The sequence below is a fragment of the Podarcis muralis genome, chromosome 3, assembly GCF_964188315.1.
Source record: "Podarcis muralis chromosome 3, rPodMur119.hap1.1, whole genome shotgun sequence".
NCBI classification, from domain to species: Eukaryota; Metazoa; Chordata; class Lepidosauria; order Squamata; family Lacertidae; genus Podarcis; species Podarcis muralis.
In genome coordinates, this window is record NC_135657.1 from 18301471 (window position 1) to 18328347 (window position 26877).

Genomic DNA, 26877 nt, shown 5'->3' on the forward strand with positions numbered 1-26877 from the left:
GGAAACGCTGTTTACCTTCCCACTGCAATGGTACCTACTTATCTACTTGCACTGGCGTGCTTTCGAACTGCTAGGTTGGCAGAAGCTGGGAAAGTGCAACGGGAGCTCACCACCGTCGAGTGGATTCAAACTGCCGAACTTCTGATTGGCAAGCCCAGGAGGCTCAGTGGTTTAGACCACAGCGCCACCTGTGTCCCTTTACCTTTTACTTCCGTTGATATGGACACTATACTTCTGTTGATGCATCCTAGAATAGCATTAGCTTTTTTTTGCTGCTGCATCACACTGTTGACTCATGTTAAGCTTGTAGTCCACCAAGACCCCTGGATCCTTGTCACATGTACTGCTAGTAAGCCAGCATATGGCATTCAAACACACGAAAACACGAGGGAATGACCAAAGCACCATTTTCTCAAACCATTGGGGGGAAAGGTAAAGTACTCTCCCTCCCGCTCAATGTTAGGAGTACATCATGCTTTGTGTATAAATTAGTATAAGAATATGGTGGCTGTTCAGAGTCTCTTGGTGGTTGAACCCCCTCCCCCTATTTTATCAATCAAGGGAATCATAGCTCTAAAAATGTGTCTTCTGGTGTTCAACTGTTGAAAGGCAAATGTCTCCATTCATGTAAATTCCCGTATCTTGGCTTGTCACAGTTTTAGGAGCTCTTTGTTGGGGTCGTTCTAAGGTTTCCCTCTGTATCTGCAAAAGCAAGAAGCATTTTTGAGGTTGAGTCTAAAAAGCAGCTGATGGCTCCTCACATTTCCACTTACACATCAAGCCAAAGATTTCTGTATAACGGGCTGCTGTAACCACCTGTGTGCCTGAATGAGATCGCTTGCAGGAGCAAGCATGCCGAGCTTGCCCAGAAAGCGATGGGGCTTTGGGGCTGGAAAACGCTCCCCCATCCCATTTTCCGATGGACAAATAGCCTGTGAGTGAGGGTTGGTATGAAACCAGATAGAGAAGAGCGAGAGCAGATGCAGTCTTGACCAAAGAGGCAGGAATGTGGAGTACGAAACAGGCTGCTCTCCTAGTGCACCCAAAGTCAAGACTTGTGTGACGTGTTAAGCAAAATGCAAACATTCTGTGCCCAGCAACAGAAACCTATGCCTTCACGATTAACATCCACAGAGTAACTTGGAATCTCATAATGTCATCTAGTTTGGCTCTCCCTGCAGCAGTTTCTCTTCCTGGTCTTTTTGTTCAGTTAAATAAAAACAACAACACACTCCCAGAAGAGCTATGCAATAGTCTACATCTCTTGATGCCAGATTTGCAGCTGTGTTATTCAGTGGGCATTTCCAGCTAGTCAGGTAGTGTCATGTAAAATGACTTCATACTAAGTATATTAATTTTTTTAATATGCTTGTGAGACTTTTTGCTGCTTGACTCACAGGCACGTCTTTTGCTTGCGAAAGCTGTTTGTCGCAGATTATACTTTATGTGAAAACAAATGTAGGATCAGTTTGAAACAGGAGGCTTTGTGCGGTGGAAACGCCTTCTGAATTGCTCAAATCTGCTTTGATCTGTTATTATGTTTATATATAGATGCAGATATATATAGATTCTGGAAGCTTTTTATGCAATGCTCGGATTATTTGATGACCACCTTGTTTCTGAATGCCCCTTCGGTGAGAACTTTTAATTTTTTAATCAAGATTTCCCAATGAATAGTTGAAAAAAATGTTTTAAAAATAACAATCTTTGTACAATTCCAGACAAAGTCACCATATCAGGTGCAACAGAAGCAGGCACGTGCACCCCGCCAAGCTGAGACTGTTCCAGGCAGGAGTTGATCACAGTGTGGATTTGCCAAGCGTGCCTTCCTCTTAGCACGTTTCTCCCTTGCGTTCTGAGTTCAAGTGTCTTCAAAGCCCATGACACCTTTGGTAAAGGCTGTTCTCCAACTGGAGCTCTCGCAGTCCAGTGTTTCCCAATCGTTGGTGTTTATACTACATTTTTTTTAGATTTGCCTTGAGACAGTCTTTAAACCTCTTTTGTTGACACCAGCATTACGCTGAGACTGTAGGCAGAACATGGCACAAATCTTGTCAAATCCAATTAAATTGAAGAGCCAGTAAACATCCCAATGTATTAAACCATGGTAGATTTGAGGAAACAGTCATCATAACTGAACAACTTTCATAGTTTATAAGGATGGTTTTCATATTTATTTTCAAAAAGTCAGCATTACCCACGTGGAATTGTTAACACTATTATTTGGTGTTGATGACAGTTACGTTAATGACATGTGGCTAACTCTGATTTTGTAAAATAATATATATATGAAAATTGCCTTTAGGTGAAAATAATGCTATTATAATTATTTTAAGCTATACTCCATTGACAGCAGCCTGTCTTTCTTTCTCCCCCAGCAAAGGTTACAGGGGTAAGTGTGGCGATCACACACAGGGCCCCCGGACGTTTGACGGTCTATTGACCCTGTGCCGCCACTGCGATTGCTTTTTCCGCTGCCACCCCCCCCCCCCCCCGTATCTTACGGGGACCCATGGAGTCCAGTCAGTTGTTAACATAAACAAATAATCAAGTTTATTTTTAAATGCAGGAACCAGCTTATGGTTTCAGTTAATCCTTCTCTTGTCAGTTTCTTGTTCTTAGTTCCTGACAACTTCAAACTGATTATTCCCAACTATCTATCTGACTCCACCTAACAATTCCTCTCACTCTCTCACAATGCAACTCTACCAACCCACACCTAAACCTCCCGCTTCCTTCTTCAACTCCCAAACCTCAACTGACTTTCAAAACCTCCCACTCTAACTTTTATTCCCCCCTTGCATTCTCACTGGCCAATCACATCACACCTATTTTAACCCTTTCCTTATGACCCATCCTGGGAGGCAAACGCTGCAGAAGAAAGAAGAAGAAAAGAAGAAAGAAGAAAAAGCCGCAGGTGCCGTAATCTCAAATACAGGAGCCCTAGAACCTGATCTCTGATTTAAGGGAGGTGAATCAGAAATCCTGTTGGTGGCTGAATATACTTTAGGTTTCACTTATTATTCAATTCTTGGCTTTGCAACCAAAAATACCAAGATCGAAGGGTTGTTATGCATACCCTGCCCTCTCAAGTGGTGCATATAATAGAGAAGCCATTGCACTTGTGCTCAAGGTTTGATTTCATAGGAGGCTGCATCACACCATGTGGAACTGCTTGGCTGTGCAACGTTTTGCAGTACTCCCTTCTGGGCAACCTGTGGTGGGCGGAGCCAGAGGCAAGAGGGGGCAGAGGAACAAGGGTAAAGGTTACTTTTGTATATTCACTTTTACACACACACACTCCTCTGTCCGCTACCTTTGTACATTTGCCTTTACACACACACACACTCCTCTGTCCAGGCAAGCAAAATAGCATTAACAAAGTTCAAGGGCACCTTCTAATCAGGCAAAACCAGTCAATAAGGGTGCAGTAGCAAGGCAGTGAGTTATGTGGTCTGGGGACAGGGTGTGTCCTAAGTGCTATATTAAGGGGCCTGTCTAGACCTGACCCCTGGGTTTAAGCTTCCCCACCCCAATCTAACCCCTTGTTAATCTTCCATCACAGCAGATCTTCCATCACCTGCCATGTGAGCCTTATTTTATTTTTAAAATCTGGATTTGCCACAGATTGAACCTGGGACCTTTTCGATGCAAAAAGCACAAGGTCTATCCCTCCTCGATGGCCCCCCACAACCACCTCTCAGGACATCTCTACAGCCAACGTGTCTTCTTTTTCTCATTGGAAACTGGTAGGGTTGTGCCGGCAGCAAACATTGCCGCTGTTTAAATAGCGGCCGCTGGGTTTCACAACACATTTTTGCCCAGTTGCTTTTGTTAAGTAAACAACACACTTCGTTTCACATCAGTGGTTTTGTCATCTCTTTCCCGATTCTTGCCAACTCTTGCCTCTTCCTTGATGATGCAGGTTCGCCTTGATTCCCAGCTTCACCCACCCCCAATTCAAATATTAAACAAAAGTGTTGCTGCCAAACGAGCAAAGGTTGACCCTCTCAAAGCTGGAAGAGGGCCCTGGTCTCTAAGGCAGCGGGAGCTGTGCGGGCATCAGCTTGAGAGAGGGGTCAAGGCCAGGAGGATTCTACCTCCATACTAGTTGTGTGCGCTTGAAGCAGATTGAGGGATCATGTCATAAATTAACCATTGTTAATTAAAAGCACCTTGTTTTTAAAAAGCTGCTTCCAGGAAGAGGGTTTCTGCAAATGTCAAGTGCGTGGATTTGGTGCCTTCGAAGGCACACGTGCTTTCCAGCCCAACAAACTGGTAGCATCGTCAGGGCTGGTGCAGTTGACAATGGCGATTGTAATATGGAACCTTGCAAGACACGGGCTTTGCCGCTGCAGCCACTGGTAGAAGCTGCCGTCTGGATGCAACTTTGACAGTGAAAAGCAACGTGCATATTACCCAGCCATCCTCCCATTGTGCCCATCTTCCATAATAATTTATATAATAATAATTTATTATTTATACCCCGCCCATCTGGCTGGGCCTCCCCAGCCACTCTGGGCGGCTTCCAACAAAACACTAAAATACAATAACCTATTAAACATTAAAAGCTTCCCTAAACAGGACTGCCTTCAGATGTCTTCTAAAAGTTTGGTAGTTATTTTTCTCTTTGACATCTGGTGGGAGGGTGTTCCACAGGGCGGGTACCACTACCGAGAAGGCCCTCTGCCTGGTTCCCTGTAACTTGGCTTCTCTCAGTGAGGGAACCGCCAGAAGGCCCTCGGCGCTGGACCTCAGTGTCCGGACAGAACAATGGAGGTGCAGACGCTCCTTCAGGTATACTGGACCGAGGCCGTTTAGGGCTTTAAAGGTCAGCACCAACATTTTGAATTGTGCTCAGAAACATACTGAGAGCCAGTGTAGATCTTTCAAGACTGGTGTTATATGATCTCGGCGGCCGCAACCATATATGCATGACAAATGTTTTGCCAGCTCCTTAAAGCTGCCAAAGAGAGAGGGCAAACAATGGGCATATTTGCACCCCTCGATTTGTTTCACTGCAGAATCTGTAAAGCACATTACATTCAAGGGATACAGAAACAAGGTGTACAGAAATAAAATATGGAATGTACATGTGTGCATTTATATCTGTAAACATTTATATAGGAAGGCCATTGGGCACGATGCATGCTTACATGGTTCCAACACATCACAAAATCCATTGCCAATGGTCAGTGGTGGCTTTCTAATGCACATTAAAATCGCAGAGAGGCCAAGAGGACCAAAACCATTGACTTAGTTGTGAGAAAAAAGGAAGGTAAGGCACAGGGCAGCTGGCTGGAGGCAGAGTGAGGTTAGTGGGGCAATGCACCATTTCCCAAATGGAACAACCTCCACTGTCTACAAAACAGCTGCAGCTGTACAGATTCTTTGGACAGGATTCACACCTTAAGGCTTTTACATCAGGCGTGCTTCAATCTACAATACTTGCCCAAGTGAAAATAAAGTTTGGCAAGGCTGAGCTGGTGCCCAGGAATAAACAGCTACAGGTCAGGCCCGAAAGAGAGAACATAATGGAACACCACTTACTTGGCACTCACATTTCCCAGACGAAACCACTCAAATGTATCAGCAGTGGTCTAATGATCTACAGTGCACTCTACGTGGGGCTACCTTTGAAGATGACCTGGAAACTACAACTAATCCAGAATGCAGCAGCTAGACTGGTGACGGCCGCCAAGACCATATAACACTGGTCCTGAAAGACCTACATTGGCTCCCAGTACGTTTCCGAGCACAATTCAAAGTGTTGGTGTTGACCTTTAAAGCCCTAAACGGCCTCGGTCCAGTATACCTGAAGGAGCTTCTCCATCCCCATTGCTCAGCCTGAGGTCCAGCTCCGAGGGCCTTCTGGCAGTTCCCTCGCTGCGAGAAGCTAAGCTACAGGGAACCAGGCAGAGGGCCTTCTCGGTAGTGGCGCCCGCCCTGTGGAACGCCCTCCCATCAGATGTCAAAGAGATAAACAACTACCTGACATTTAGAAGACATCTGAAGGCAGCCCTGTTCAGGGAAGTTTTTAATGTGTGACATTTTAATGTATTTTTAATCTTTGTTGGAAGCCACCCAGAGTGGCTGGGGAAATCCAGCCAGATGGGCAGGGTACAAATAAAAAATTACTATTACTATTACTATTACTATTACTATTACTGTGCCTTCTGGGTTACAACATTTGCCTCCCACAGCCCTTTGGTGCTAAGCTGACAGATATCACTCCAAACCTAAAACAGTTGCTCACCACCAGCGACAGATGTTTTAGCAGATATATGGCCAGGGGGAACAGGTCCCGTGGCAGGCCCAGATGCCAACTCTGACAACTCAGGCTGTGTATATACCACACATTTAAAGCCCACAGCTGCTCCCCAAATAATCATGGAAACAGTAGAACTACAATAATGTGTGGAGGAGGGTGCAGGGGGCAAGTGCCACTCCAACAAGCACCTTTCCCCCCATTGCTGGACTCCTTGTCATTAACATACATTTTATTTCAGAGATCTTAACATGGGAGGCAACTTGCTGATGCAGGAATATGCTTTCCCCCTTCTCTATGCTTTAAGGTTTAAATAGCTTTCAAGCAGCCATCCTGGAGCAAAGGAACTTCAAAATGAGGCTGCCACGTAAAAGCATTAAACTACAATACCCTCAGAGTCCCAGTGCTATCACTAGTATACCGAACTGAGACAAAGGATTCTTAGCTTATTGTATATATTAATCGGCTTATCAGTGCCGGGATATCTGCCATCAGAAATCACTGTCTGTACTTTATTGTGTTCCATTTCTCTCTTACCTCATTTCTTACAATCCCCACCGCTACCCAACCAGGCATATATGCACCTGCAAATCCAGATAACACTTAATGAATCTATCTTATCTATTGTCCATGGAAACTTAAGCCATAATAAATTTGTTAGACTTCATCAAGGTGCTGCAACAGGACTCTCTGAGCTGGTGTTTTGCATAACCTCCCCATTCAACTTTTTTCAGTTCCGATTCGTATTCCTATAATTCAAAGGCACTCCCTCAATGCTAGTATTTTTCTTTTCGTTTCGTTTCTCCAGTTCCTCAAGCGTTCTCTTCCAAGAACCAAAGCCACAGAAGAGAAACAGAACCAAGCAGGTCTTTAGTGACATGAAAGGAAAACAAAAAATAAGCGAGGCAGGTCTGGAAACAAAAGGAAGTGGGCAACTTGTCATATTTTTTTTAGCAATTGCTACCGCATGACATACACACGGACTATAAATGTAAATTGACTTCTAGTGTCATTAGTAATTGTACGCAGGCTATATTCTGTGTGATCTCTGTGTATTTAAAAATACAAAACACAAAGGAGGCCTGTGACACCTAAGAAATGAGAGACACAGGAAGCTGTGCAGTTGGGAGATTTGTGAAATAAAGTGATGAGAATGCATATGTTTGTGATGAGGGGCTCGTTTCCAATCTCAGACCAATTTGCAGTAGGCAGAGACAACACAATCTTATCCCCTTGTTCTGATTTTGGACTAGATCTCAGTAAGTTAATTGAACAAAGGGTACAATGGCTGTTCAAACCAATGTCAAGAACAGAAGGTGCACCCCACTTTTGGCTTTTTTTTCAGATCAACGGCACTTTGGAACTCCCTCCCTAGTGAAATCTGGCAGGTGCCTTCACTGTATTCTTTTTGGCCCCTACTGAATACAGTGGTGGTTGTTTAGTCGTTTAGTCATGTCCGACTCTTCGTGACCCCATGGACCAGAGCACGCCAGGCACTCCTGTCTTCCACTGCCTCCCTCAGTTTGGTCAGACTCATGTTCGTAGCTTCGAGAACACTGTCCAACCAATACAGTGGTACCTCAGGTTAAGTACTTAATTTGTTCCCGAGGTCCGTACTTAACCTGAAACTGTTCTTAACATGAAGCACCACTTTAGCTAATGGGGCCTCCCGCTGCTGCTGCGCCGCCGGAGCACAATTTCTGTTCTCATCCTGAAGCAAAGTTCTTAACCCGAGGTAATATTTCTGGGTTAGCGGATTCTGTAACCTGAAGCGTATGTAACCTGAGGTACCACTGTACATTCTTATTGAGTCTACCTTCCCTGGGAAATTTAGAAAAATTGTATGAGTTAATTTGTTTTTAGCACAGTTGTGACATGCTGTACGGCTAAATAAGCAATGAGCAATAATTTTATTGTTTCGGAAACAAGCGGTATGGACATCTTATGAAATGAATACATACATACATACATAACGAGAAATTACTTGTTTATTTAATTTGTATACATCCCTTCACCCACAGACCCCAGCGCGGTTCACAGCATAAGAACCGAAGTTAAAAACACAAAATACATGACAAAAACCAATGAAACCTGGATAGCTTCGTTGGTTAGAGCGTGTTGCTGATAACACCAAGGTTGCAGGCTCATGCCCATATGGAACAGCTGCAAATTCCAGCTTTGCAGGGGGTTGAACTAGGCATTCCTCAGGGTCCCTCCAAACTCTACAATTTTATTCTTTCTCCCCCCCTCCACCTGCAAATGCATTCATAGGCTGCCTCCTGATTTTGATCTTGGCTGCATTTCTTAAAAACTGATATATATGCGCGCACATCCAACTCCTAGGGAACCTGTCCCCACCCCGAATAAAATATTTGAGGGGGCCCAGCGGGTCTTACCTGTCCCCCTCCCCAATATTTTATTCAAGTGGACACCCCTGCACACATGCACATACTTTATAGGGCTTCCTCCAGCAGGCGCGCAAAGGGCGCAACACGAGCCTCTGAGCTGCCGCCCTCCGTCTTGGAAACAGTAGACTGGGGGGGGCGGCGCACACGCAAGAGGGGGAGGGGCGGGGCCCGGCAGGGGGTGTGCCCGGCGCTGCGCCCTTTGATTGGCGAGCTGCAGGGTCGAAGGGGCGGTGCCGGGGCTGCCCCTGCTGGGCTGGCTGCCGGGGCTTGTTGTTGCGCGCAGCTGCCCAGACGCGGCTGCAGGAGTAGCAGAACCACCACCAGAAGCAGCCAGGCGCGCGCTCGTGGATCTGCGCGCTCTCCCTTCCGTCCGTGGGCGCCCGCAGGAGCCTCCGTGCGCTCGCCATGGTGGACAGCATCTACCGGACCCGCTCTCTGGGCGTGGCGGCCGAGGGGCTGCCGGACCAGTACGCCGACGGCCGCGCGGCGCGGGTCTGGCAGCTCTACATCGGCGACACGCGGAGCCGCACCGCCGAGTACAAGAACTGGCTGGTGTCGCTGCTGCGCGCCCAGCGCTGCAACACGGTGCTCGACGTGGCCTGCGGCACCGGGTGAGTCACACGGCAGCAGGAGGAGGAGGCGGTGCTGGATCATGACCCGGCTTGAAGGCCTGGGCTCCCTTCTCTCCAAGGGGGGTTGTCTCTCAGGGTGGTCTAATCCGGATCCACGCAGGATCAGCAACTCTCCCCACCCCATTGAAAGCACATGGCTCCACACCCCGCACCCAAGAATCCTGGGAACTACAATTCCCAGCGCCCTCTAACAAACCACCACTTCCCAGGATTCTTTGAAGGCGTGCGCTTCAAACGCATCGCGTGTGCTTTAAGTGAAAGGAAAGCCCCCCCCTCGCTTTGTTGTGGGAGAGGCACCCCCTCGCGCTTAGGAATATGACACCCTGTCAGTGGGGATTTATGTATAGGCTAAGTAGGCTGAAGCCTAGGGCCTTAGATGCACTTTCTTCAAGAGGTAAGTTTAGGATAAAATCCTTTATTCCTATATTAAATGTACTGTGTACAGTGATGTTGCACAATTGCTTTCCATTCTTGCTATTCTGATAGCATCTAAGCAATAAATTCTGCAACGTGTTGAACTATTGATGGAAGCATACCCAGAAGATATTGACCTGAAACTTATTGAACTTTGCACTTTCACCTGTACATGAGATAAAGCCATAGGCTTACAGCAGAGCACTCTCTGTCTCATACAGACCTTTATCAAATTATATACAAGGGGAAAAAATTCAGATGGCCTTTCCTAATGTGGAAGCAATCTTGCGGCTATTTCTTAGCTTCATGGTCACTAACTGCTTGGGAGAGAGCTGTTTTTCAAGACTCAAAAGAATTAAAAATGAATTAAGGGCCACGATTGTGCTCACTGAGCATTCTGTATATTGAAAGGGACAAACTTAAACAAATTTTGATGAAGTTTTCTGATGTCCTTTAGAGGAGAAATTTTGAATTGCAGAATTTTAAATACCCATCATCATCTTTGGCTTAACTCATTTTTGTTTATAACACTCTTCCATTTTCTTCTAGTCGTGGGAGGGGCCTCACAAGTGGAGTAGCCCAGGGCCTCTCTTCATCTAAATCCGGCCCTGCCTGTGTCTGTGCTCCCATGTTCCTTGCTCAGCTCTCCTCTTCTCCTTTATTTATTTACTTAGTAAAATTGTATACCACTCTCCATTTGAGGATCACAGTGCAGTTTACAGTACAGTGGAACCTCGACTTACATATGCCTTGTCTTGTGGGCTTTCCAAGTTGTGTCTGCGGCAAACCTGGAAGTAAACACGGTTTGCCGCAATTCACTCATCTGCGGAAGTGGCTTCTGCCATCTACGTGTGCGCAGAAGTGGCTGCCGCCGCCTGTGCATGCGCAGAGGCGCACTACTGCCGAATGCGCACACGCACAAGACGTCTCTTCTAGCATCCCGTTTCGACCAGCGGACGGACCTCTGGAATGGATTATGTCCATAAGTATAGGTTCCACTGTACAATCGCCTTTCCTCCTTTTCTTTCTGGCTTTCTCCCTCCGTTGTTTAAAAGGCAGACCTTGCCACCCGTATCTCTCCTGGTGGGGAATTTAAACACATCTTAACCTCCTGTGATCATTTGACCAGGCAGGCTTAAAAATGAAAGCTATTCTTTTCAGTAATTTTAAGTTTTCTGGAGTGATCATTTCTCATCTGACTGGGACTCCTCCCCACTGTGAACACCAAGCACGGATGTAGGGGCACAGTTGGTAGAGCATGAGACTCTTAATCTCAGGGCCATGGGTTCGAGTCCCAGGTTGGGGGAAAGATTCCTGCATTGCAACGGGTTGAGCTAGATGACCCTTGTGGTCCCTTCCTACAAATCTGTGATTCTATGATCTGCTCTCACTACTGAATAGCAATGCAGGGAACCACATTGAGTTTACTTGGGGGATTGTTTAATCCAAATACCCGAACACTTTTATCTTATGCAGCGTGGACTCCATCATGCTTGTTGAGGAAGGATTCAGGGTCACTAGCGTGGATGCCAGTGACAAGATGCTCAAATATGCCCTGAAGGAGAGATGGAACCGCCGAAAAGAGGACGCTTTCGACCATTGGGGTATTTTAACTATTTTTATTAAAAATCTTGCATCCCGCCTACTTTTCAAAAGAAGCTCAAGGCGACTGACAAAACCAAGCATCGCTGCAGTGTTGAAGTATCTATCATTCCCCATTCCAACCTGTCATTAGAGCAAAATGTTAACGCAAAATAGCAGTACCCCAATTGCAAAGTTCCCAAGCAGCTATCAAAATGAAAACATCCTAATACACCTATAATAGTAGAGCTGAAAAATAAGCACCTGAAAGTCTTTTTGTGTTGTGGGCATTCTGTGTGTAATAATTTTTGACAGCCACATTTTTAGCAGCTGTGTAGAACAGAACAGTGACGAGGCCTGACACCTTGTGGCAGGGTGTTCCACAGGGTGGTCACTGCCAGCAAAAAAGGGCCACAGCTACCCCTAACTCACAGGGCCCCAGAGCACAAGGAGAGGAGCGTACAAAATAAAATCTTGTCATCGCTGGCGAAGACAAGCAACTGACCAAATATTTTTTTAAAAAATTAAATTTTAAAAAATAGCTGATTTACCATCTACTTCATTACATGTAAACATATTTGCTTTGCCACTAAAACCGATTGATAGATGGTTTCTCGGGTATGTTCCATGTGGACTGGCACAGGTTTAGGAGGAAAGGCATGGAAGCAATTTGATTAATAATGCCCTTATTAATAACCTTAATAGAAGTGAGACAGAAATGTAATAAAAGGCTGTAACAAGTGGCGTATTTTCTGCAGTAACACACCAGGAAAAGAAATATCACCTCAGAGTGAACATGTGTACCTTTAAATCTCAATCCCATTTATTAAAATTTGCCTTGGCAGCTTAAAAGGATAGAGCTTCTGAAACTTTAGTTGCTTATTGCATCATTTTATTTGCTATAAACACTGCTGTATTTTTTTTAGTAATTGCTTGTGGTTTGCTAATTTTGTACAGGCAAAAAAAAGGCTGGCTGCTGCACTTAAGTCTTAATTATCTGTAAGCTTCTTGCTAAGGATGCAAAACATGTAAATCAGAATTGTGGCCCAAGGCAGTAACATCTCCAGTTGCTCTTGCCCTGGGTAGCTGAGGAGTCAAATTCTGAATACTTCAGATAATTGGGGTTTGAGCATCTCTTGAAAGTTCTGCTTGCATTTGTTAGCAAGCAAGTTTATGTATACAGGCCGAAATATGATCAGTGCTGCTGAAGCAACTGGCAGAATGTCAATGCTGTAATGAGCTCCTTGTTGACACATCCCTTTTGCAGGACTAAACTTGGTGTGGTCGGGTGTTTGTGTCTTTGCCTGGCTTGTTTACCTGCAAAGGGCGCAAGGAGACGCTCATCTCAGCCCCATCTTTGGCCTGAAATAAGAGTTTGGCGCCCCTCCTGACTTCACAATATCGTGTAATTATATGTGCACTAGAAAGAAAAACAGGGTTGAAAAATATCTCTTGCCTTTTGAAACCCGATCAGTGAAATGTAAACACCGTCGGGTCTTTGTGTGATTTACGATATAGGGAGAGGGGAATAAATAGCGCCCGATTCACAAAGAAGTATTGCCTTGATGCTTAAGAAAAGAGTTTGACTCTTGGATCAATTCAAGTAATTTCGTTGTCCCCGAGAGGGGGTAATGACAATAAAGATATTATTATTATTATTATTATTATTATTATTATTATTATTATTATTATCTACTACTTCAATGTTGGTGCTCACATGTACAAGCGTCTCAAATTGTCCATGCTGTCTCTATGATTAGGACTGTATGTGTAAACAACTACCACTAATAATAAATTTTGTACAGAAATAAGCAAAATTTGGCAAACTTTAAGTTGCGCAAATAGTGCATGTTCCCATAATTTGTTTTGGGCCTGTGATCTGCATGGCAACGAGCTATACAGGGCACTGAAGCTGTGCCTTAGTGCCAGTGGAATTCTTACTGAACTCCACTCCATCTTCAGCGATTTCTCCAAATTTTGGAGATTTTAAACAACAACAACAAACTATTATCTGAGCTGCAAGGGCTAAGAACTTCATTTTTTTCTTTGTGATTATTAAAACCTGGAGTTCCTGAGTTCTACAGCTAGTGCCTTTTCTGCATTTGCATGGAAACAACAGATTTGAAACAGCCTAGTTGGTGATCTTCAGAATTCTGTTAAAATCAAATTTCCTATCTTCTTCTTCTTTGGCGACCACTCGTAGCCGAGTAAGATTGTCTTCCATAAACACAGTTTTAACAATGAGTCCATAAGTGACTGGAGGCCAATTCTGGATCCACACGTCCTTCCACAGTGGGGACATTGGGAGTTGATCACGGTGTGGATTTGCCAAGCGTGCCTTCCTCTTAGCACGTTTCTCCCTTGCGTCCTGAGTTTGAGTGTCTTCAAAGTCCATGACACCTTTGGTAAAGGCTGTTATCCAACTGGAGCACTCACAGGCCAGTGTTTTCCAGTTGTCGGTGTTTATACTACATTTTTTAAGATTTGCTTTGAGAGAGTCTTTAAACCTCTTTTGTCAGATTTCCTATAGAGAAATGTCGTTGTCTGGCTCCTTTCCTTTTGCCTGCTGGTCACAAGTGCCCAACTCAGTTTTCAATGCATCTTCTTTTTACTGTATTTTTTGCTCTATAAGACTCACTTTGTCCCTCCCAAAAAGTAAGGGGAAATGTGTGTGCGTCTTATGGAGTGAATGCAGGCTGCACAGCTATCCCAGAAGCCAGAACAGCAAGAGGGATTGCTGCTTTCACTGCACAGCGATCCCTCTTGCTGTTCTGGCTTCTGAGATTCAGATTTTTTCTTCTTCTTATTTTCCTCCTCCAAAAACTAGGTGCATCTTGTGGTCTGGTGTGTCTTATAGAGCGAAAAATATGGTAATTAGAGGTGATGCTGGCTTTCAGGTTCCTTCCTGCACTCAGATTGACTTGGGGCTAAATGGCATCTGCAAGTTGCATTGTTTTGGGGTATTGCCAGCTGATGCTAAGCAGGCTTGTCATCAAAACAGAAAAGAGACATGGGTAACCCAGCTGCTGGGTTCTGGCTACTGCGTTTGTGGGAAGCGAAGCGATATTAGAACCTGTGGAAAGACTAGCTCTTTTAAGGCCAAGCTTTGGCTTTAATCTAATTTAGTAATTTTGTTTATGACCACAGCAGCAAATGAAAGCATGTACGAATTGGTTAAATGCTGAAACATCAAAGTAGGTGCTGTGAGCCCATGGGAGGATCTGAATGCCACACAGGAAAAGCCGGAAGATAACTTGCAGCTGGGAATTGCAAGTGGGGAGAGTGCGGTTGCGTGCAAGACCTGCTTGTGGGTTTGTTTCTCAACACAATTCCCAGCACAAAGACTCCATACTCTGCCTTCCTGATCCAGCAAACCTCATATAGCCACAGCAAGATGGAGAAAGCTGGAAGTTTCCATCCTTGGCTGTTAATGCCTATGCCAACCCCCCCCCCCCCCACCATAATACAGTATTTCTCAAACTTGTTGGACTACATCTCCCATTGTCCCTGACCACTGGTCTGCTAGCTAGGGGTGATGGGAGTTGTAGTTTGAGAAACACTGCCTTAATCGCACTTTCAGAGTCTCAGCAGCAAATTGCAGGGAGAGAGAAACCTGGGGATTATTTTCATGCTTAGCACATCGTATTTCGTAACAGGTAAGAGGCTTCCCAACTAAGTGCCTTTTTCCTTTAAGGTGGCACTTTTCACTGTCCTTCTGCACGAGGAACGTAAAATCCTCCAGCTGCAGAAAATGTGAGGAGGCAGAGGGTTGGCTAGAGAAAGTAGAACTCTCCTCCATGTGTTCAATGCACTTTTTTTGTTTGTTCCACAGTCATCGAGGAGGCGAACTGGCTCACCCTGTCACAGGACCTAGAGAAGCCTGGCAAGGGCTTTGACGCCGTCATCTGTTTAGGAAACTCTTTTGCACACCTCCCAGATTTTAAAGGTGAGTGTTGCAAGGCTGGTTACATGCCCCTGGGGTCAGTAAGCATTGTCCAGTGCTATAGAAAGGGTTGAGTGACTGGGCCTTCTAGCCATGATGGCTATGCTCTCTGATGGTCAGAAGCACTAATGCTTCTGTATACTGATTGCAGGAGGGGAGAGGGCTCTTGTGCTGTGGTCCTTGGGTTCCCCATAGGCTTCTGCGTGGCCACTCTGAGAACACGATGCTGGACTGGATGGGCCATTGGCCTGATCCACCAGGCTCTTTTTGCATACTTTCCTTCAGAGCCCTTTTCTCAGGCTACCCATAGTTAAGAAAGATGGCGGGCGATTGGGAAGTGATCCATAATGAATTGAAAAAAATGTTTAAAAGTACTTCCTCCCAAAAAAACCCACCCAGAGTCCTTTGTGTTGGGGATAATTCAGACTGAAATTCCCAGGTGTCAAAAAAGGTTATTTATGTATGCCACTACTGCGGCCCATGTTTTATTAGCCCAAAATGGAAAAACGAGTGAGGTCCCAACCAAACAAGAATGGCAACTTAAGCTGACAGAATATGCGCAGCTTGCAGACTTAACCTATAGAATAAGAGAACAAGAAGAACATACGTTTAGAGAAGATTGGAAAATGTTTATTGAATATATGGGAAATAACTGTGCAGCTGAAAACGCTGGCAGCATTAAGATCAATCCAACAGTGTAAATAAGTTTTGATGGGTGTCATAATGGAATACTGAATGGTATAGTTTTTGTAGAACATGCAAAGTGAACCATGGAAAGAGAAGGGAAGTCACTGATATCTTAAGGATATAAAAATGAGTACTTTAAATTGTTAAAACAGAAAATTTAATGGAGCACCAAGAAGGAAAACAACACACAGTCTCAGTTTCCAGAGGGGCATCCCTTATAATGCCACAGGACTCCTTTTTATGTGTGAAAGCAAGTTGATATTTGAGCAAGGACGCAATCCACCTCAGATTTGTTGAAGTACGGGTGGGGAGCCTGTGACCACCCAAATGTTGCTGGGCTACACTTTTATTCATCCCTGACCACTGGCTATGCTGACTGGGGCTGATGGGAAGTCCAACTAGATATGGAGGGCTGCAGATTCCCCCAACCCTCAGTTAAGGAATCTCACACACATACGTCCATCTGATCTAGACTGGGTGTAAGACCAGTGAAGAAGAGTTGTGTCTGTGGCGGATAAAAGTCTGTTAAAGTGGGAGGCATTTAGGTGGTCGCCAGGAATATAACTGGAAATAAGGCCAGGAAAAGTAAGATAAGGTGCAGGTTAGACTGCAGGCCTTATCCGAAACCCCATTGATTTTTAACACCTTGCTCCCTGGTGATAACCTTTTTCTTTTTTCTTCAAATTATTCTTATTAATTTTCCAAATTATTACAAATCAAGCCAAATTATTTAATACAATTTCTTAAAATCAGGTTTCCCGCTCCGGTTGCAAACATATGTCGATCATTTCCTTCCGTAGCTGCATCATCTCCTGTTTAATGTCCAATTATCGTGATAACCTTTTTCTAAGGCTAACTTGAGCAACCAGAATCCACAGCAATTATCTCTCACCTCATGTACCTGTCCGTACAAATACAGGCTGTGGCTGACCTGTAAGATAATCCCAACTCTCGCCATGCTTCTTGAGGTTAATTGCATCAGCTGCATATTGCAAGGCAGGAAGAGAGCTGGCCACACCTCCTCTCCAGTTCCTCTGAACTGACCCTTCCAGGTCTGCTTTCATGCCCAGCTATGTTGTGCTGGGGCTTAGAATTTGTCAAAAGCAGCAGTACAGCCCATCTACTTTGCAGAGTCATTCTTTACCACAGAAACTTGCAGGTAATTGTTTTTGGGGACAATAGGGTCTCTTGCAACATGTTTGTTAACTTAAAATATCAGCACTGCTTTTCATTTTTAAAAAGCAGTGTGCATATTGATTTTAATGTACATTTTGATCACTAAAACAAAAACTAGATGGAAAACTGGAAGCAGCAGCAGCAGCAGCAGGAAACAAAACAGCCAACTATGATGGCAGAGCAAAAAGAAAGGAAGATATTAACCTGCCTTCTGAAAAGCAAGGTTGAATAATGAAAGCCAATACTGTTTTGGGGCTGCCACAGAAAAGGCCCTGCTTCTTCTCGAGGCTAGTCTACACTACAGAAAAGATGGAACATTTAGCAGGGCAGCATTGGTAGATCTCAAATGCTGGGTTTATATGAGGCTCTCAAAACCCAGAATCAACATAGTTCTAGTTTGACGGTGAAGAGAATATATGGCCAGGCCTCTCAGGTTTTATGCGTATGTGAAGAATCTCTCTCTAGCTGCAGTAAGGAATTTAATTCGTAGTTGTCTCTTTTCCTAGGTGACCAAGCTGCCCATAAACAGGCTCTGAAGAACATTGCCAGTATGGTGCGCCCAGGTGGCATCCTTGTCATTGACCACCGTAATTATGACTACATCCTGGAAACAGGCTGTGCCCCTCCTGGGAAGAACATTTACTACAAGGTACTTCCTAGAAATAGGTCTTTTGCCAAAGCTTTGTAGTAGTGATGGTAGCCCTTTTCATAAAGGGAAAACATTTATCCGACTTTCATGCTTCCAAGCAATCAATTCAGACAGAGAACATGGTACCATTCTGCCTTGTACACCCCACCTTGAATGCAGCTCCATGCCCAAAAGAGACAATTCAGGGGCAAAGGAAGTGCATCGAGGAAAATGCATCTAGCATAGTTATTTCCCAAATGGCCTAGCTTAGCACACACAGTGAATTTTACAGGTGGAGGAGACACAAGATATTGCACCTGCATTCTGAGATGGTGTAGTCTCATAAAGATAATAATAATAATAATAATAATAATAATAATAATAATAATAATAATAATAAAATTTATTTATATCCCGCCCTCCCCAGCCGAAGCCAGGCTCAGGGCGGCTAACAATAAAATAGTACAACATTCTAAAATCATTTCATTATAAAATTAATTCAAATCAAATTGATGGCAACCATTAGGCTAAAGTTCTGTGAAGATTGCCAAAGGAGGGAGTCAGGCTGTGCCCTGACCAAAGGCCTGGTGGACAGCTCTGTCTTGCAGCCCTGCGGTAAGATGTCAAGTCCCGCAGGGCCCTAGTCTCTTGTGACAGAGCGTTCCACCAGATTGGAGCCACAGCCGAAAAAGCCCTGGCTCTGGTTGAGGCCAGCCTAACCTCTCTGTGGCCTGGGACCTTCAGGATGTTTTTGTTTGAAGACCGTAAGTTCGTCTGTGGGACATACCAGGAGAGGCGGTCCCGTAGGTACGAGGGTCCTAAGCCGTATAGGGCTTTAAAGGTTAAAACCAGCACCTTAAACCTGATCCTGTACTCCACCGGGAGCCAATGCAGCTGGTATAGCACCGGGTGAATGTGATCTCGCAGCGAGGACCCCTTAAGGAGTCTCGCTGCAGCATTCTGCACCCGCTGGAGTTTCTGGGTCAGTCTCAAGGGCAGCCCCACATAGAGCGAGTTACGTTAATCCAGTCTGGAGGTGACAGTCACGTGGATCACAGTGGCTAGGTCAGGGCGCGAGAGGTAAGGAGCCTATATGAAGTTCTCTGTTTTTTTTTGCATACATGATTTTTATTGGTTTATACAAAAACAAAATACAGAAATTCATCATATTATTTTCACAGATTTTAACTTTGACTTCCTTCAGCCCCTCCACAAATCATCCATACCCATCTTGCAAATTTCGCATTTCCTATTTTTTATTGACATTAATCCCCTCTCTTCTTCCCTTTCTCTTTAGACAATAATCTTATCTTTCACAGAACTCCTTTAAAACCCACTAGCGTTATCTGCCCTTCACTTAGGTTCTCCAGATAATCCGTAAATCGCCCCCAGTCATTGATGAACCTTTGGTCTTTTAAATATCTGATTTTCCCTGTCATTTTATCTAACTCCGCGTACTCTAACAGTTTGGATCTCCACTCCTCAATTGTTGGCAGTTCCCCCTGTTTCCAGTATTGAGCTAACAGAACTCTTGCTGCCGTTGTTGCATACTGGAACAATTTGCAATCTTTCTTCTTTATCTCCCTTCCTACCAATCCCAACAAAAAAGCCTCCGGCTTTTTTTCAAAGGTATATCTTAAAATTCTCTTAATTTCATTATATACCTTTTCCCAAAAACCTTTTACCTTTTGGCATTCCCACCACATATGGTAGAAGGACCCCTCCTTTTCCCTGCATTTCCAACATTTGTTACAAGTTTTATACATTTTTGCCAATTTTACAGGGGTCAAATACCACCGATAGAACATCTTCATTAAATTCTCCTTCAACATTATGCAAGCTGTAAATTTGAGATGTTTTTTCCATAGTTTTCCCCATTCTTCAAAGTATATATTGTGACCAATATCTCTAGCCCAATGAATCATCACTGATTTTACTTCCTCATCTATTAGGTTCCACTCTAACAGCTGGTTATACATTTTAGATAAGATTTTTTGCTCGCCATTTATTATCTCCGTCTGAAATTTAGAATCTTTATCAGCATACCCTTTTCCCTTTGTATCCTTCCTAAACATTTCGTTTATTTGGAGGTAGTGTAGCCAGTCATAAACTTTCCCTTTGACCTGATCGTACGGTTTCATTTTCCATTTCCCCCCTTCTTTAACTAAGAGTTGCTCGTAAGTAGGCCAATCACCTTTCATGTTGGTCTTCTTCACACTCATCACTTCCAGTGGTGATAGCCAATGGGGTACTTTGGGTTCTAACAAATGTCTGTTCCTTTCCCATACTTCAATCAAGGGACCTCTAAAGATATGACTCTCGAAGCCCTTATGCACTTTCTTCTTCTCATGCCACAAATACGCGTGCCACCCGAATCTGATGTCAAATCCCTCCAGGTCTAGCATCTCCTTGTTTTCCAATTTTATCCATATTTTCAACCAGCATAGGCACGATGCCTCGTAGTATAGTTTCAAATCTGGCAGGGCAAAGCCGCCCCTTTCTTTTGTATCTGTCAGAAGTTTAAACTTAATTCTTGGCTTTTTGCCCTGCCAGACGAATTTTGAGATCCCTCGCTGCCATTCCTTAAATATCCTCATGCCTTTGATTACTGGTATATTCTGAAATAGGAACAGCATTCTTGGAAGCACGTTCATCTTAATTATGGCTATTCTGCCCCAAAATGACATTTGCAACTTCCCCCATACCTCCAGATCTTTTTTAATTTCTTTCCATACTAACTCATAGTTATTTTTGAATAGGTCTATATTTTTCGGAGTTACCCATATTCCTAGGTATTTCACTCTTTTGGTCACCTCTATCTCTGTTTGTTGTTGTAGTTCTTCAATTGCATTTGAGTCCATATTCTTTACCATAATTTTCGTCTTTCTTTTATTTAATTTAAAGCCTGCCACTTTACCGAATTGTTCTATTTCCTCTAACACCTCTTTTGATGAGTTATTCGGGTCTTCCATTGTTATTACCACATCGTCCGCGAATGCCTTAACTTTGTATTCATTTTGACCAATTGTTATCCCTTTTATCTCCCTATTTTGTCTTATTGAATTTAGGAGGACTTCTAATACCAATATAAACAGCAGTGGGGACAATGGACATCCCTGTCTTGTTCCTTTCTCTATCCTTATTTCCTCTGATGTCACATTGTTTATAATCAATTTCGCCTTTTGCTCCGTATAAATTGCCTTAACTCCATTATAGAATTCAGTGCCGACCTCGATATATTCTAATTGTTTTAGAAGAAAGTCCCAGATTACATTATCGAATGCCTTTTCTGCGTCCACAAACATCAATATGGCCTGCTTATCATACCTGGCAGATAGATATTCTATAATATTTATTATGTTTCGTATATTATCCTTCATTTGCCTGCCAGGCAGAAAGCCCGCTTGGTCTTTATGGATACTTTCTAGTAGTATGCTTTTTATTCTTTTTGCCAAAATTCCTGCAAAGATTTTGTAGTCTATATTTAGCAAAGAAATTGGTCTATAGTTTTTAACTTGCAGCAAGTCTGATTCCTGTTTGGGGATCAGTGTAATTAGTGCATCTTTCCATGTTTCTGGTATTTCTCTTTCTTTAAGAATATTATTCATTACTTCTTGCAGTGGTATTAGCAGGACAGATTCCATTTCTTTATAATAACTGGCGGTGAATCCATCTGGGCCCGGAGCTTTCCCTCTTTTTAATTCTTTTATTACTTCTTTTATTTCTTCTGTCTCAATTGGGGTATTCAATTTCTCTTTTTTCTCTATCGGGATTTTTTGTAAGTTTTTCCCTTTTAGAAATCTTTCTATTTTCCTCAAGTTATTCCTCTCACTGTTTTTATACAGTCCTCTATAAAAATCTAAAAAAGCTTTCCTTATTTCCTTGGGATTGGTAGTCTCTTCTCCATTTACTACAATTTTATTTATTGTATTTTGTTCCTTCCTTTTCTTTATCTGCCATGCTAAAAGCTTTCCTGATTTGTTGGCAAATTCAAAGCTTCTTTGTCTTAATTTCTTAATCTTCCATTCCACTTCTCTATTTATTAGGACTGCAAACTGGGCTTGTAAGACCTTGATGTTTTCTTTTATTCTCTTATTGTTGGGATTTTTAACTAATTTTTGTTCATTGTCCATTATCTGCTGCAGAATATCCTTCTTCCCCTTTTCTCTTCTTTTATTCTTAATTGCATTCTGCTGGATGAAAAAACCCCTCATCACTGCCTTGCCTGCATCCCACACCACCTTTATTTTTGTATCATTATTCCAATTATCCTCAAAATATTCCATTAGCCTTTTCTGTGCTTTATCTACAACTTCTTGGTCATCTAGCAGATAATCTTTCAGTCTCCATCTATACGTTCTTTCTTCCAATCCTTTCAGTTCCATTTTTATTGGGTTATGGTCCGATATAGTTTTGGCTTGGATCTCAACGCATAGGGTTTTTGGTATTAATTCGTTCGAAATCCAGATCTGGTCTAGTCTCGAAAATGATTGGTTTGGTTCTGAATGGTAGGTGAACTGTTTGTCTAGGGGATGTTTAAGTCTCCAGATATCTACCAAATTGCAATTTTTAACCAATGAAAAAAAAGTTTTAGGTAGCTTCCCTTCCTTGCCAGATCCATCCCTGAGCCTGTCCATATCCAGTGACACCACACCATTCATATCTCCTAGAAGAATTATTTTCTGGTCTGCATATTCCAATAATTTTTCCTCCAGAGTTCTGAAGAATTCAGACTTGTTATCGTTTGGTGCGTATATCCCCACTATAATTAAGTTTTCTCCCTTCCATTTGATTTGAACTGCCATTATCCTCCCTTCTTCATCCTTAAAAATTCGTTGTGCCTCAATTTGTTTTTTGATGTATATAACTACTCCTCTTCTATATGAAGTTCTCTGGATGTTTGAGCCAGCATTTGGACCGGCATCTGTCCTGGGTTCATAATTAGAATGGGAATAGCTCCTATGTGTATTTTTTATCTGTATCAACAATAGAGAGAAGGGAGGGGTTTTATGGGGAAGATGTGTCAATTGCATAGCCTGGACTAGGATTGCGTTGGGCTAATCACAATGAACTAGTCAAGAATGCACCAAGCGAGGAAGGGAATGAAAACTAAAAGTTTATTTTTTCTCTTTCCCCACACCTCTGTCCTAGAGTGACTTAACCAAGGACATCACTACATCTGTACTTCTTGTGAACAACAAACCGAACATGGTGACACTGGACTATACAGTGCAGGTGCCACCCGAGGGGAATGATGGAAGCCCGGAACTAAGGTATGTTCTGTTCAGACCTCATATGCTATCCAGATACTTCAGCCTGATGGCAAATGTGGGAGCATCCAACTATTTGGTAAGGCTGGGTGGGAGCTAACAGATGTCTGGATCCAGATCAGCCAGGGCTGATCTGCTCTTGGGGCCTGCTACTAAGAACCATCAGATTGGCAGATATCAGAATCAGGGCCTTTTCAATGGTGGCCCCACAGCTTCCTTCCCCTAGGTGTTTATGCCCTGCTCACTGGTGGCTTTTCATACACTTTAAACTCTGCTTTTACTTGCTGGCTGGCTTCATGTTTTAGGCAAGTCAGTTGGTTTTGTTTAATGTTTTATTGTTTGATATATTGCATTTATTAATTGTTGCATGTTGCCTTGTGAGGGTGTTACCTGAAAAGGCAAGATATTCTTTAAATGGGCTATAACTAGAAGATACCCATGCCATATCCAGCCTTGTTGAAAAAACAGCTCCCAGCCAACAAGATTCTCTTCCTTTTTATTGGCTCTGAAAGATGGAATCACTGGAGATTACAGCCACATCCAGGCACTTACCTGAACACATGGCGGCTTAAATTGAGCAATACCCCAAGGCACACCAGCACCTCTTCAGCTATTTCTGCAATTAGCTCAAAAGTATGAAAGAGCTTCTAAGACTTGTTCCATCTACAACTGTCCCTGTGACTGGAAATTGTGAGATGTCACAGTTCCTGACTAACAAGGAGGGTTTCTAAGTGTGTTCCATTAAGTGTGCTTCGAATGCCTTCACCCCTTTGTGCCAACCACACATGCATCTGTCCCTCACCTCTGGTTTAACATGCCTGCGTGTGCACCTCTGCCTCTAGTTTAACCCTTCACATTCCTATTCAAAGGTGAAACCCAATTGCATTCTGTTAAGAAAAGGATGTTTGCGTAGGAAAAGCAATACCGTGTGTTCCAACAAATATGCATGGCTAGAGTACAGCTTGATGGGACACGGGTGGTGCTGTGGGTTAAACCACAGAGCCTAGGGCTTGCCAATCAGAAGGTTGGCGGTTCGAATCCCTGTGATGGGGTGAGCTCCCATTGTTCAGTTCCTGCTAACCTAGCAGTTCGAAAGCACACAGTGCAAGTAGATAAATAGGTACCGCTCTGGCGGGAAGGTAAACGGTGTTTCCGTGCGCTGCTCTGGTTCGCCAGAAACTGCTTAGCAATGCTGGCCACATGACTCGGAAGCTGTACGCCAGCTCCCTCAGTCAATAAAGCGAGATGAGCACCGCAACCCCAGAGTCGTCCGTGACTGGACCCTAATGGTCAGGGGTCCCTTTACCTTTACCTAGAGTACAGCTTATCCAGCTTAGGGGGGATGCAGAGATCTTTGCATGTTTTATTTTTAGCAATAAACCAAACTTTCTTCAGCCTAAGTGGTGGTGGGGCCAGAGGCAAAGCAAGAAATGTGGCTTCTGCCTTTGTACAGTGGGCTGCAAAAGTTAAGTTTCTTTCCATCCTGGCAAGCAAGAGACAGGTATTTCAGCAAGGCAAAATAACTTGGAAAGGTGTGGAGCAGGGCTAGCGATTGGTGTGGCCTGGATGGTGAGTTTGGCCTCTGGGCTGGAGATTTCGCCCTATCTGCAGCTTAAAAAGTAAAGGAGCGCTGATTCTCCAGGTTGAGCCATCACCCCACTGCAATACCTTATCACTGAAAGGGATAAAATGGGCTGCACGGCTCACTACTGCAGTAGCTTCAAGGTTGGTGATGAAACAGCACAGAGAATAAGTGTGGCAGCCAAGATCTGTAGCGGGAGATTTAGGAACCAGAAAGCAAGAGGATGCTGGATGGGTAGTACACCTGCTACATGTATACACAAGTAAGATTTCTGGGGGAAGCTGCCGAGCAGACAGCTGCTAACGTTTCTTTTGTGTGTGTGTGTGTGTGTGTGTGTCTCTCACCAGCCAGTTCCGCCTCTCCTACTACCCCCATCGCCTGGAGCCTTTCACAGAACTGCTGAAAAACGCCTTCCAGTGCCCGTGTGAACACAGCGTCTTGGGGGACTTCAAGCCTTACACCCCGGGCCAGCAGTACAGCCCATGCTATTTCATCCACGTGGTGAAGAAAACTGGCTGAGAATGATTCCGCAGGCGACTCCAGCAGGCGCAGACGGTTTCTCTTCAGCTGCTGGAGCGGCCAGTGGGGGTGCAAGCGGCAGTGAATGGGCATAAGAGGTACCTGAACCAGAAGAGGAAGCACTTGAAGGAGTCTTTCCCCTCCCCTCCATCTTGCCCTTTTCTAAGGGGGAAATCTAGTTAATCTGCTTTGGGAGACTGAAGGAGCCGTTGCTCAAATCAGGGAGCTTTTGAGGGAAGAAGGTGGCAATGGCTTGCTTTGCATCTGAATCATATGCAAGGTCTCATGAGCTTACTAAACTTTGTTTCTTGATAACTTTTTTGGTTTTTGCTTCTCTGCCTTGAGTTTGCCTCAATGATTCGCACTGATGCTTGAAATTCTAAATGAATGTGGTTGTGTGTGTGTTTCTTTGGGGTGGGGAAGAGGGATGAGCAAATACTCGTGCTTTAGCTACACCTGGAGTAATGGCCAGGTTGGGAACCTCATTAGTTTTGAAGGCAGCAGAAGAAAAAATAGCATTGTCCCCTGAGCTGGAGTGTTTATGTGAGTGAGGGTAGCCATTGGCATGCAACCCTTATAGGGTCAATTGGGGGGGGGGGATTGCCCACCTTTGGCTCTTGGTGCTCACAGTGACGAGACCTTTTGGCTGGGAGTATCTTCTGCCTTCTGATGAAGGAAAAGTGCTGCAAAGTTCCCATTCATTTCAGCAGACACTTACTTAAAATACATTGTGCCCAGAGATCTTGATCAGGGACAATTGGACAAAGTTAATGGTGGCACTCTGATTAGCTTTCATGGATTTGACTTTTAGCGCTTCCCCCTGAAACATTTCTGGCAGTAGAGTCCCACCATCTCCTCCCCCAGTGTTCCCGAACAACTGGTAATACTCTATTTCGCCTTGCCAAGAGAGCCAGAAAAACAGGTTTCACAGGTTGGTGTAGGCAGTGAATGAACTATGGTAGTAAAAGTTACTGGTAGAGATTTTACTTGATCTGGACCAGGATGAGGCCATGCTCTGTTAAGGATCAACTGTGTATTTTGGTGGTGTTGTGAGACCTGATACAGCTCCTGAAAACTTAGGTAGCAGCAAGGACAAGTGCCTTTTAGCAGCATAACTGTTTTGCCAGCAATGATACAAACAGTGGTAACCTCAGGGCTGGATGACTGATTACAGTGTGTTGTATGTGGGGGAAACTGTCTGGAAATCTTTGTTTAGTTCAGAATGCAATTTCCTGTTTAATCACATGAGCAGCCAGACAAAGAAATTCAAAAGAATGATAAAAGCTGCTTTTTTGAGTTCTTGTGGCATGCAATAAAAGTTTGTGGACACTTTGCTGCAGTTTTACACAAGACTTTAGGCTGCCAGCCTGAGCTGCCTTGCTCCATAGCTGGAAAAAGGGGATCTGAATCCCTTCCCCTGGCAAATGCAGAAGTGGTAGGTTAAGTCCAGCAAGCCAAAGAGTACAAAGGTATCAGTCTCTCTTCTCCCCCTCAACAATAAAAAATGGGAATATTTTACCTTATTGCTACAATTGTAAACACCAATGAGATTATATTATATTGGAGGATTACGTAAACTTGGCAAAATGGTGAAGGAGCCAGCATGGGAACAAGACCAGTTCTACAAAACACTTAATTAAATATGTGATTGCATTAAGCATCAGAGTGCCCTACAGGAAGGAAGGCGAGCTCTGCTCTGCTTTGGTGGTTTTCTCTTTCTCCCTCCGAAAATCTTAGTTCATAAAAGGCACTAAAGAGCATTTACGTCA

The 26877-nt window shown here is 43.9% G+C and overlaps 1 protein-coding gene across 1 annotated transcript; it reads left to right on the top strand.

Moving 5' to 3' along the window:
- The first annotated feature begins 8947 nt into the window (after window positions 1-8947).
- GNMT (glycine N-methyltransferase) lies at window positions 8948-25423 on the top strand. Its single transcript, XM_028724906.2, has 6 exons — window positions 8948-9287; window positions 11199-11326; window positions 15136-15249; window positions 17616-17758; window positions 22889-23010; window positions 24937-25423. Exons 1-6 carry the CDS (start codon window positions 9082-9084, stop codon window positions 25106-25108), a joined length of 885 nt encoding a protein of 294 aa, XP_028580739.1. The 5' UTR covers window positions 8948-9081; the 3' UTR covers window positions 25109-25423.
- The last annotated feature ends 1454 nt before the right edge of the window (window positions 25424-26877 follow it).

Bases quoted from the DNA above. Each gene is read 5' to 3' on its own strand.
- GNMT (XM_028724906.2), top strand. From the start codon at position 9,082: ATGGTGGACAGCATCTACCGGACCCGCTCTCTGGGCGTGGCGGCCGAG. The intron at 9,288-11,198 runs GTGAGTCACACG...TATCTTATGCAG, and splicing joins GACGTGGCCTGCGGCACCGG to CGTGGACTCCATCATGCTTG. The intron at 23,011-24,936 runs GTATGTTCTGTT...GTCTCTCACCAG, and splicing joins GATGGAAGCCCGGAACTAAG to CCAGTTCCGCCTCTCCTACT.